The following is a 12949-nucleotide window of genomic DNA, read 5'->3' as shown; positions in this document are numbered from 1 at the left end:
CTACTTATTAAGGTATAATTAGCTTCCAGCTTGCTGGGGTCTTAAAGCAAAGGACAATGGTGGCTCAGAAATGATCTGTCAGACACATCCAGCTGTCTCTTTTATCTGCCACCCACCCCCTCCTTTCTTCATGGCCTTTATATATTTTATTAAATTATTATTTTACTTTATCCATTGGAAAAAATGCAAACAAAATATCTAATGATAGGGATAACAGTACCAACATGATATCAAGATAATTTTAAATGTACCTATAAAAATTCACCAACTACTGGACTAGCAAGGGTAGGATTAGATGGAAGCAAATTATGTAACAACTCCTATCACTCAGAAGCAGCAACATAAAAATAAGGCTACCAAGTACAGTTATATAGTTTGTGCACTGTACAACTCTAATGGATACTATTTACAGACTGCAATAAAGAGAATGACCCCTAAGGTTGTACACATAATTGATGTGTGGAGATTCTGAGGCCACACTCAGCCTCCATGGGAAAGACTCATGATTCAATAGAGAAGAGATTTGGCATTCACAACACACATCTGCCATCCCTTACCTGGGAAAAGAGCATGATTTTAGGATTTGCAAGCATGGAGTCAATTTCCTATTTGTGTCACTTACTAGTTTCCTGGATTTGAGCAAGTCACTTAACCCCTCTGTGCAGGTTTGTGCATAGTAAAATTGAAAAAAAAAAAGACCCTGCATCAAGACTAGCAAGGCTAGGATTAGATGGAATCATATATTTCAAGTATCTGGTTTCCTGGTAACAATGTTTAAATAAGTTTCCAAAACACCTTTATAGAATTGTAAACTTTGCTTAGAAAATAATTAAATTTGCCAGTACCCATTCTACCTTGAAATCTATGAGTTAAATCTATCACTTATCCTTCTTTGATTTGGTAATCGTTGAGCCACTTCCATGTTGTAGGCACTGTAATAGTCACTGGGGGAAAATGATTATACTATGGGCTTGTAGTCAAGCAATATTCTGGACTTTATTTCTTCATCTTTAAAATATGGAAAGAAGTGACATGTCCTTTAGAGCCTCTCCAATGATGAAATTCTATGAAGTATTGTCTCTAAGTACATACTAAAGGAAAATACATAAATTATGGCTGCTTTCTCTTTTGACAGATTTGTGCACATAGGTGTATTCCTTTCTCACTTTCTGCAGTATGAGACCATGAATAATATATACTAGAAAGCTTTCAATCCTCTATTAACATCATTGTAAAAGTATCATTTCAGAGTTTATTTGTATGTTAACATTTTAGATTTTCATTACATTGAAAGATTAATTCAAAGAATGACATGTCAACTGCCCTGATTGCAGCCTTGTGATCATTTCTGCACTGCCTAAAGATTAAACACATTGAAAAAAGAAGAGAAAATAATGTTTGCTGGCTAAATAAAATACTACTGTTTAAAAAAAGAAATAGACACAAATTTTCTAACTTATAAATCAAATTATTTTGTTTCACACCATAAAAACTAAAATCTACTTTTTGAAACTCATTAGAAAACATTTACATTTTATTCTCAGACTTTTGCCAAAAGATACCTTAAAATATCCATGTGCATTATTTCTCTGTCCTAGCCAAAATGTTGCGCCTAGAGGCAAGTCTGTGGAGGGCTTTTCTACCACCCTTTCATAAATTCTGCAAAAAAGAAACATCAAAGAAGGAACGTGAGTAGACAGTCATTTCTTAGAATCTTCCATTTCCTAAAATGAGGACATTACACTTACTTATTGCAGTCAATGTGTAAAATCAAATGGGAAGCACTGATGGCTAAGGAGAGCTTGTGCCACTTGTCGTCAGCCAAAATGTAAGGAAACACTTCTGTGTGAGGGCGGTGACTGCCTGAGCGGTAATGCAGTCTGACTTCATTCCGATGGCCACTGCTTTCAAGTTCCAAGTACCTGCAGAGAGAAGAGCCACATGGGATACGTAAAAAATAAAGTTCAAAAATGATTGAGGTGACCTCTGCCTACAGAAGGATGGAACAGATGTATATTTCTTAGTTCTCTCACAAAGTACAACCAGACATCATATACAAAAAAAAAAACAACACACAGAAGAATCTGGAAGATAGAGAAAAGAAAGATATTCAGAATCCAAGGAACAATATAGTAGTGAGTTCAATGGGTTTCCATTTTGTGTCATATATCCTAGACTGGAGTGAAAGAAGCCCACAAACTGGAAATATCAATAAATGTAGACCTAAAAAATCCCCAAGATGAGCCTGCTTTCTCTAGCCAAAGGAAAAATAAGGATCAGCCTAGCAAGAAAGAAACTTCTTGAAATAATCTCTCGGTTCCATTCAAACATCACAGAAAAAACTGTGACCCCATCCCAAACCATGCCAACCAAAAGCTAAGTGAGAAACATAGATTTCTACCCTGTTCAAGCAGAAATGAGGCACCTAACACCAGAGTAGTGTCAGAGAAGGCCAAGTTGAGAGCCAAGACTATTAATCCTGCCAGGCAGTAATGAGCCCCCACAACCCTATAGCACTAGTGAAGACCATATGATGAGGAGCCTGGACTTCCATCTCCATTTGGAAATAATGAAGCACAATTCCCTTTCCCCACTGGGATAGTATCAAAGGAAACCTACTGCAGAGTCAGGAGTTTTACCATCATCCAGCAATAATAAAACCACCCCTACCACAGTACCAGCAGAAACCATATAGATAACTGGAACTGCCCTCAACTCAGAAATAAAAGAAGCTTCCCCCTCAACTGTGAACAAAGGCAATTGGGGAATCTAGACTTCTATTTCCACCTGGCAGTAACAAGATGACACCCTCCCTTCCCCGGCCAAAGCACTGTCAGAGAAAACAGGCAGGTTAAATAAGATTCAAGTCTCAGAACATGATACAAAAGTGTCCAGGTTTCAGTAAAAAAATCATTAATTATAGAAAGAACCAAAGACATCGCCAACTGATTGTAAAAAGACAAAGAACAGAATCAAGACTAAAATGATAAGGATGTTAGAATTACCCAACAAATATTTCAAAGCAGCATGGACAAAAACAAACTATTATGAACAGACTTAAATGAAAAAATAGAATGTTTCAGTAAAGAAAAATGGAAAATTTTGTTTAACACCAAATAGAAATTTCAGAACCAAACACTACAATAACTGAAATAAAAAGCTCAGTGGATAAGCTATACAGCACAACAAAAGTGACCATGAAAAGAATCAGTTAACTGGAAGACAGGAAAAAAAAAGTATCCAATGTGACAAATAGAGAGAAGATACACTGAAAAAAGAAGTTGAACAGAATCTTAAAGAGCTCTTTTATAACAAAAAATCTAACATTTGTATCACTAGCATTCAAAAAAGAGAGGAGAAAGAAGGCGAACTTAAAAAACAATACTTGAAGAAATAATGGCTGAACACCTTTCAAATTTGGCAAGAGATACAAACTCACAGATTTAAGAATCTAAGGAAACCCTAAACAAGAAAAACTCATAACAATTTTTTAACTTCGTATCAAGCCATAAAATAATCAATCTTCTGAAAAACAAAAACAAAAAAAAAATATTGAAAGCAGACAGAGAAAATCTTGCACATTAAGTACAAAAGAAAATTAGAGTGACAGTGTATTTCTCAGCAGACACCATGGAAGCCATGAAAAAGTGGTAAAATATTTTTTTTTTTTTTGAGACAGAGTTTCGCTCTTGTTACCCCGGCTGGAGTGCAATGGTGTGATCTCGGCTCACCGCAACCTCTGCCTCCTGGGTTCAGGCAATTCTCCTGCCTCAGCCTCCAGAGTAGGTGGGATTACAGGGGTAAAATATTTTTCATGTGATGAAAGCCAAACAACTGTTTACATAGAATTGTATACCCAGCAAAAACATCCTTCAGGAATGAAGGAGAAATCAAGATATTCTCAGATAAAGGAAAACTAATAGTATTTGTCATGAGAAGACCTACTTTAAAAGAACAGCAAAATAATGATCTCTAAACAGAAAGAAAAAGATAAAATAAAAAACTCTGGAAAACCAGGAAGGCAGAAAGAAACACAGTATGTAAAAAAATATATAGGTAAATACAATAAGCTTTCTTTTTCCTCTTGAGTTTTCTGAAGTATGTTTGACAATTGAAGCAGTAGCTCAAAATAGAAGCAAAAGAGTTTGTGTCCTAAATGTATGTTAAAAAATATTTAAAGAAACTATATTATAAATGAGTGAGGGTAAAGGAACACAAAAAGAGCTAAAATTTCTATACGTCACTTGAACTGGTAAAATGACTACATGAGCAATCAGTCATAAGTTATGTATATATGGTGGAATATCTACAGCAACCACTTACAAAGCTATACAAAGAGACACACTCATAAACATACAGATAAAATAAAATTGTAAAACAAGTAGCTCATGTTAAGAAAAAATAACAAAAAAATAAAACAGAGAACAAATATGAAATAAAAAATAAAGTGGCAGACTTAAACTCAAGCATATATATAATTTTATTTAAAGTAAATAGTCTACATACAACAATTAAAAGAAAGAGATTAGCAGAAGGGATTAAAAACCATGATCATATTCTGTCTGCAAGAAACTCACTTCAAATACACAGTATAGGCAGTTTGAAAGTGAACAAATAAAAAATAATATATACTGAAATTATTTATCAATGGAAAGCAGAAGTGGCTAAATGAATATCAGAAAAATAGATTTCAGAGCAAAAAAAAAAATGCCAAAGACAGATAGAGATGCTATAAAATGATGAAAACAATCAATCCATTAAGAAGCACAGCAATTCTAAACGTGTATTACCAAAAACACAGAGCTGCAAAATATGTGAAGCAAAAACTGATAGAATTGAAAAAACTAAATGGTTAAATCCACAATTACAGTTGGAGACATCAATGCCCTTGTTTCAACAATTATTTGAACAATTAGCCAAAAAATCGATATATAACTCAAAAACACCATCAAGCAACAGGATCTACTCAACATTTATAGAACATGCCACCCAACACGTTCCTTTCAAGTTCCCATGGGATTTATATACCAAGAAAGACCATACCTTGGGCCATAAAATAAAACTCAACATTTAAAAGAATTTAAATCAGATAGTGTGTGCTTTCCAACCATAACAGAATCATATTGAAAATCAATAACCAGATAATCTCCAAATGCTTTGAAACTAAATATATTTCTAAATCATCCACAGGTCAAAGAGAAAGTCTCAGGGAAATTTTTAAAAAATACTTAAAACTAAGTTAAAATTGAAATAAAATATCAAAATTTGCAAAAAACAGGTAAAACAATACTTGAGAGAGAAATTTATAGCACTAAAAGTTAAGTCCCAAATCAATAAGCTCCCATCTATAGAGCAAAAAAAAAGGAAGAGCAAAAATGAATAAAAGTTAAAAAATAGAGAAAAATCAATGAACCACAAGCTGGTTCTTTTAAAAGATCAATAAAATTAATGAGCTAACTAAGAAAAAAGAGAAAAGATAAAAAACCAGGAGATTTCATTACAGATACTACAGATATTGAAAGTTTAATATGGGAATACTAAACTCTAGACATGAAAACTTGACAAATGACACAAAATGAACTAATTCTTCAAAAGACACAACTTAATAGAATATGAAATAGATTACTTGTATAGTCCTATAATTATTTTCTTAAAAAACTGATCTCATAAGTTTAAAACTCCAAAAAATTAAATCTCCAGGCCCAGACAGTTTCATTGGAAAATTTTCTCACATACTAAAATAAGTCATTCAATTCTACACAATTTCTTCCAGAAAGTAACAGAGAGAAAAACTAATAAATTAATGTTATGTAGTTTATATTGCCTTGATACCAAAAACCACATAAAGATAGTACAAAAAAGAAAAACTAAAGACCGTATACAAAAAAATGTTAACAAATAGAATTTCACAATATATAAAAACAATGATATACCATAAACAAGTGGGCTTTATTCTAGGGACACCAGGCTGGTTCAATATTTAAAAATCAATTCACTATATTGGATAACAAAAGAATAAAAATTATTTTATCATATTGACTTGTGCAGAAAAAGCATTTGACAAAATTCAACACCCACTCAAGATGAAACTCTCAGAAAAATAAGAATAACGGGGAACTGTCTCAACCTACTATAAAGCAACCACAAAAAAACTACAGTTAACATCATACTCAATAATAAAAGACTAGATGCTTTCTCCCTAACATCAAGAATAAGGCAAACCTTTCTGTTCTCATCATTCTCATTCAACATAGTGCTGAAAGCGCTAGTTAGTGCAATAAGAAAAGAAAGGAAAAGGAATGCAGAAAAGAAAGGAAAAGGAATGCAGAAAAGAAAAGAAGTTATGAAGTCTATATTTGCAGACTATATGATTGCCTACATGGAAAACCTCAATGAATCTAGAGGAGCTAGTGCCATTCCTTCTGAAACTATTCCAAAAAACAGAAAAAGAGTGACTCCTCCCAAACTTATTTTATGAGGCCAGCATCATCCTGATACCAAAACCTGGCAGAGACACAACAAAAAAAGAAAATTTTAGGCCAATATCCCTGATGAACATCGATGAAAAAATTCTCTATAAAATACTGGCAAACCGAATTCAGCAGCACATCAAAAAGCTTATCCACCATGATCAAGTCCACTTCATCCCTGGGATGTAAGGATGGTTCAACATATGCAAATCAATAAATGTAATCCATCACATAAACAGAACCAATGACAAAAACTACATGATTATCTCAACAGATGCAAAAAAGGCCTTCGATAAAATTCAACACCTCTTCATGCTAAAAACTCTCAATAAATTAGGTATTGATGAAGCTTATCTAAAAATAATAAGAGCTATTTATGACAAAGCCAATGTCATACTGAATGGGCAAAAGCTGGAAGCATTCCCTTTGAAAACCAGCACAAGACAAGGATGCCCTCTCTAACCACTCCTATTTAACGTAGTATTGGAAGTTCTGGACAGGGCAATCAGGCAAGAAAAAGAAATAAAGCGTATTCAAATAGGAAGAGAGGAAATCAAATTGTCTCTGTTGGCAGATGACATGATTGTATATTTAGAAAACACCATCGTCTCAGCACAAAATCTCCTTGAGCTGATAAGTAAATTCAGCAAAGTCTCAAGATATAAAATCAATGTGCAAAATTCACAAGCATTCCTATACACCAATAATAGATAAACAGAGAGCCAAATCATGAGTGAACTACCATTCATAATTGCTACAAAGAGAATAAAATACCTAGGAATAAAACTTACAAGAGACATGAAGAACCTCTTCAAGGAGAACTACAAATCACTGCTCAAGGAAATGAGAGGACATAAACAAATGGAAAAACATTCCATGCTCATGGATAGGAGAATCAGTATCATGAAAATGACCACACTGACCAAAGTAATTTATAGATTCAATGCTAACCCCATCAAGCTACCATTGACTTTTTTAACAGAATTAGACTACTTTAAATTTCATATGGAACCAAAAAAGAGCCCATATAACCAAGATAACCCTAAGCAAAAAGAACAACACTAGAAGCATCATGCTACCTGACTTCAAACTATACTACAAGGCTACAGTAACCAAAACAGCATGGTACTTGTACCAAAACATATGTATAGACCAATGAAACAAAACAGAGGCCTCAGAAATAATACCACATATGTACAACCATCTGAACTTTGACAAACCTGACAAAAACAAGCAATAAGGAAAAGATTCCCTATTTAATAAACAGTGCTGGGAAAACTGACTAGCCATATGCAGAAAACTGAAGTTAGACCCCTTCCTTACACCTTATACAAAAATTAACTCAAGATGTATTAAAGACTTAAACATAAAACTTACAACTTAAACATAAAACCTATAACCATAAAAACCCTAGAAGAAAACCTAGGCAGTACCATTCAGGACATGGGCATGGGCAAAGTCTTTATGACTAAACCACCAAAAGCAATGGTAACAAAAGCCCAAATTGACAAATGGAATATAATTAAACTAAAGTGCTTCCACACAGCAAAAGAAACCATAAAAGGTAAAAATTGATAAACTGGACACCATCAAAAAGGGAAACTTTTGTGCATTTTAAGACCTTGTGAAAAGATGAAAAACATGCTACAGTTTGAAAGAAAATATTTGCAAATCAAATATCTGACAAACGACTACTATCTAGAATAAAAAAGAACTCTCAAAACTCAGCAATAAAAGAAACAGAACATGGGGAGAATGGTATTATTATGGCAGATGGGAGGCAGGATTAGATTGCAGCTCCAACTCAGCTGAACAGAGCAGTGTGTGTACACTCACATGGTGAATTTTAGCTCTAGATCAACTGCAAGAATAAACCAGGAATCCCTAGAGGACCCACAGACCCTCTGAAGGAAGCAGATTGCTCCTGCAGGACCCGGGAGACACCCCAAACACTGTGAGTGCTCCAACTGTGGAAACAGGAAAGGGAGATCCTCTTCTCCCTAACACACATCCCCACTGGGGAAACTGAAGGTCTATTTGAGGAAGAAGTTTCCAAATTTACCTGGAGCTGAGTCAATCTAGAGAACCCAGCGAAATACAGGGGTAGAGGAAGCAGCAGGAAAGGCCCTGGGAGCTTGATGAGTCCCCAGGCAGGCCATTCCTGGCTGGGACCACAGGGATCCTTTGGGAGGGTGGCCAGAGGCACAGGTAAAAATGCCACAGGCGAAGGAAATCTCCAGCTGAACTTTGTAACAATTTAAACTGGGCAAGAAGCCTCCTGGCCAGAACTTGGGGGAGGACATGAATCCAGTGTGCAGACTCCATAGCCGAGCAAAGAACCAAAGCCCTGTTCTTTCGCAGCTGGGAGGTGGGTAGCCTCGAGCAAGTTCTGAAGCCTAGCTCACCCACCGCCTGGAAACAGACTCTAGGCTGTTGGAGTGGGCCACAGTGGGAGTGAGACTGCCCCTTTGGATTTCGTGGGAGCTTGGTGAGGCCTGTGACTGCCAGCTTTCCCCCATTTCCCTGACAACCTTCATGACTCAGCAGAGGCAGCCATTATCCTACTAGGTTCACAACTCCATTGACCTGAGAACCTCAACCCCCACCTGTAGGGGGGAAACCCTGCAAGTGCCGTGGCAAGGGTCTGAAACCTCAGCTTGTTCCCATATAAATATTGATTTAGAAAAGAATTAGAAATGTAGGCACATAGTTATTCCTTTATATAATAATATATTATATAATTATATTATATATATATAATTATAATACATATAACAATATATAATCTTATAGTTACTTATAATCATAAAGATATATACTCAATATAAGGTTATATACTCAATATAACCTTATATCTTTATGATTTATACCCTATAAATGTATCAGGTTAACAGCAAATTTCTTAACAGAAATCCCACCAGCTGGAAGGGATTGGGGCCCTATCTTCAGCCTCCTCAAACAAAACAATTATCAGCCAGGAATTTTTTATCCAGTGAAACTAAGCATCATATATGAAGGAAAGATACAGTCTTTTTGAGACTAACAAATGCAGAGAGAAATCATCACTACCAAGCCACCACTACAAGTACTGTGAAAAGGAGCTCTAAAATTTATAACAAATCCTGGAAATACATCAAAACAGAACCTCTTTAAAGCATAATCACACAGGACCTATAAAATAAAAATGCAATGTAAAAAGCAAAAACACAAAACAACAACAAAAAGTACACAGGCAACAAAGAGCACCTTGAATGCAATGGCACCTCACATTTCAATACTAATATTGAATGTAAATGACCTAAATGCTCCCCTAAGAGATACAGAACTGCAGAATGGATAAGAACACACCAGCCAACTATCTGCTGCCTTCAGGAGATTCACCTAACATATAAGCACTCACATAAAGTAAAGGGATGGAAAAAGGCATTTCATGCAAATGGACACAAAAAGCCAGCAGGTGTAGCTATTCTTCTATCAGACAAAACAAACTTTAAAGGAACCAAAATTCAAAGAGACAAAGAGGGACATTATATGATGGTAAAAAGCCTAGTCTAACAAGAAAATGTCACAGTCCTGAACAAACATGCACCTAACAGTGGAACTCCTAAATTTATAAAACAGTAACTAATTACCTAAGAAATGAGATAGACAGCAAGAGGAAAGTTCACTGATAAAACACCAATTATTCTTAGGTTTGGTCATTTAACATAATCCCAGACTTCTTGGAGACTTTGTTCATATTTTCTTATTCTTTTTTCTTTGTCTTTGTTGGATTGGGTTAATTCAAAGACCTTGTACTTGAGCTCTGAATTTCTTTCTACGTGTTCAATGTGTGTGTGTATAAGTGTGTGTGTATATATGTACGTATGTGTGTGTGTGTATATGTACATAAAAACTTATATATGTGCTGGAATACTACTTAGCCATAAAAAGGAATGCATTAATGGCACTGCATGAGATTGGAGACTATTGTTCTAGGTAAAGTAACTCAGGAATGGAAAACCAAACATCATATGTTCTCACTGATACGTGGGAGATAATCTATGAGGACACAAAATCATAAGAATATACAATGGATTTTGGGGACTTAGGGGGAAGTGTAGGAGGGGAGCGAGGCACAAAAGACTACAAATAGGGTACAGTGTACACTGCTTGGTATAGAGCTCCTGCAGTAATTCACAGGAGACATGATGGTGTCTTGGACCAGGGTAGTAGTGGTAGATTGGTGGGAAATGGTTCTATTTTGCATATACTTGGAAAATAGAGCTGATATAATCTGCTGATGTGGAGTTTTGAAAAAACAAAACTAAAAAAAAAAAAGTGGAGTTGGATCTTTTGACTCCAATGTTTTCTATTTGAGCAAATGGAAGATAAGAGATGCCACAGACTGAGACGGAGACTTTAAGAAGGGTAAGTTTAGATAAGGGGAATCAAGTGTTTAAATTTAGATATGTTCCATTTAAGGTACCTAATGGACATTCAAGAGGACATATAGAAAGGACAGCTAGATCTACAAGTCTGAGGTAGACAGAGGTCCATATGGGCACGGGAATATGGGGGTAACAGGCATACAGATCACACTAAAAGCCATGAAGGTATAGGGATCCCCTAGGGAATTATTATCAATAAAAAAGTCCCTTTGACATTTTGAGGAAGCAACAAAGGAAACCAGTGTGGCCAGGGAGACCAGAGAAGAAAAATGTGAGAGCAGTGTCTCAAAGGCCTAGTGATGACAATGGTGCCTCAAAAAAGGGAGTGATCAACTGTATCAAATGCCATTGACAAGTCAAGTAAGATGAAGACTTACTTTTTGGATTTAGCAAAGTTCAGAGATTATGCTATTTAAGAAAACTTTTTAGGGGACCCTAAAGCTATTTCAGAAAACTTTTTAGGGGCAAAAGCTGGTCTGAAGTAGGTTCAAGAGAGAATGGGCAAAGAGAACAAAGAGACAATTAATGGAGACACTTTGAAAGAAATGGGAAGGTAAATGATGAGAGACATGTCAAGAGATTTTTCTTTATATTCACTGATGAGAAACCCTATATGCTTGTATGCTGCTGGGGATAATCCTGTTAAAAAAAAAAAAAAGGAAATTAGCCAAAATTGAAAGAGAAAAGAAACTGGAATAAAAAAGAAGCCATAAAGTAAAGCATAGATTAACTTTACATTTTAACTACATAAAAATTAAATTTTTTTCAATGGAAAAGATACCATAAATAAACAACAAATGACATTCTATAAGACAAAATAAAATACATAATACATCAGAAGTTAATATCCACAATATATGAAGTGTACCTATAAGTCAATAAGAAAAATCAACTAGATGGATTTACCAATCAGATTAGCAAAAATTAAGAAAATTAATAATATCCAGTATCAATCATAATGTGGGGAAACTCTGATACATGATTTACAGCAGCATAAACTGTCAAGAGCTTTTTTGAAAGGCAACTTGGCAAAACTATCACCACCTTAAATGAGCAATTCTAAATCTAAAAATCTATCCTACTCAAATAACAACACAAATCAGAAATTACATATGTAGAAGGTGCTCATGGAAGATTTATTTAAAATAGTAAAAAAGTGACAAAATTTCAACTATTGATTCATATAAAATTGTAATACATCCATATTCTAGAACACTAGGCCACTCTACAAAAAAATGAGGTTCTGCTATTAAGTAAACAATAAAGCTGTCTATAACCACATTTTGTTTAACAAAATTCTATATGTGAATGTGTGTCCATGCATATATAACATAGGTATGAAGTAAATTGATATTTTAAGATAAAAAAGAAAAAGGTAAATCAAGCAGTCAAGAATATAAATCATTTAGAAATTACAAAGAATGAACAAAATACCAACTTGTTTGGGTTTTTTTTACCCAAAAGACACCAACCAGAGAATCCCTTTTATCTTCTTATTTAATAGCAAGTATTCATTATTTAATCAATTCAACAAATGAGTTCTATAATAATAAAGTATGTTTGCATTTTTAAACAATAACATCAGCAAACACATCATCCCGTTGCCAAATATCTGTCAGTTCTCAACATGAGACAAGAACCCAATTGTTGCTGTCAGGTCCCCAGTTTTAGATATTATTAGAAATAACACCTGTATTGAATCCTACATCTAAGCCACTAAAAGTAGCCTTTAGTAACAGTGAGGGTGATATTACATCCTACAAACAAGAACAGCCCTTAAGGAGTTAAATTACTTCATCAAAAGTAACATTTCATTAGCATAATTCACTCAGGTTTTTTTTCTAATGAAATAGATAAGTAATCCATCAAAACAATTGTGAGGAGAAAAAGTAAGTAATGATATAAAATACTTAGAAGTGTACCTGGCACATGGTTAGTACTCAATAACATTAGCTATCATTAATAGAAGGGAAGACATGTCAAAAGGAGTCAATCCATTATTTAATTCTGATATTTTTTGAAATAGAATGTCTTCAAAATCAGTCACCA

General features: G+C 34.7%; 1 protein-coding gene across 5 annotated transcripts in view; it reads right to left on the bottom strand.

Moving 5' to 3' along the window:
- The window catches only part of NELL2 (neural EGFL like 2), a 428916-nt gene that overhangs the window by 263569 nt on the left and 152398 nt on the right, over positions 1–12949 (bottom strand). For all 5 annotated transcript variants that reach the window (XM_064369806.1, XM_064369807.1, XM_064369805.1 and 2 more), the window contains exons 5-6: positions 1749–1922; positions 1563–1659 (exon numbers count right to left, since the gene is read on the bottom strand). In XM_064369806.1, coding sequence (XP_064225876.1) covers positions 1563–1659; positions 1749–1922 — 271 coding nt within the window. The remainder of the gene's footprint in view (positions 1–1562; positions 1660–1748; positions 1923–12949) is intronic.

Source organism: Aotus nancymaae, unplaced genomic scaffold (genome assembly GCF_030222135.1).
Source record: "Aotus nancymaae isolate 86718 unplaced genomic scaffold, 86718_ANA_hifiasm-v0.15.2.pri h1tg000092l, whole genome shotgun sequence".
NCBI lineage: Eukaryota > Metazoa > Chordata > Mammalia > Primates > Aotidae > Aotus > Aotus nancymaae.
Note: the sequence above shows the minus strand (reverse complement) of the source record. Positions and strands in the feature narration are given on the sequence as shown.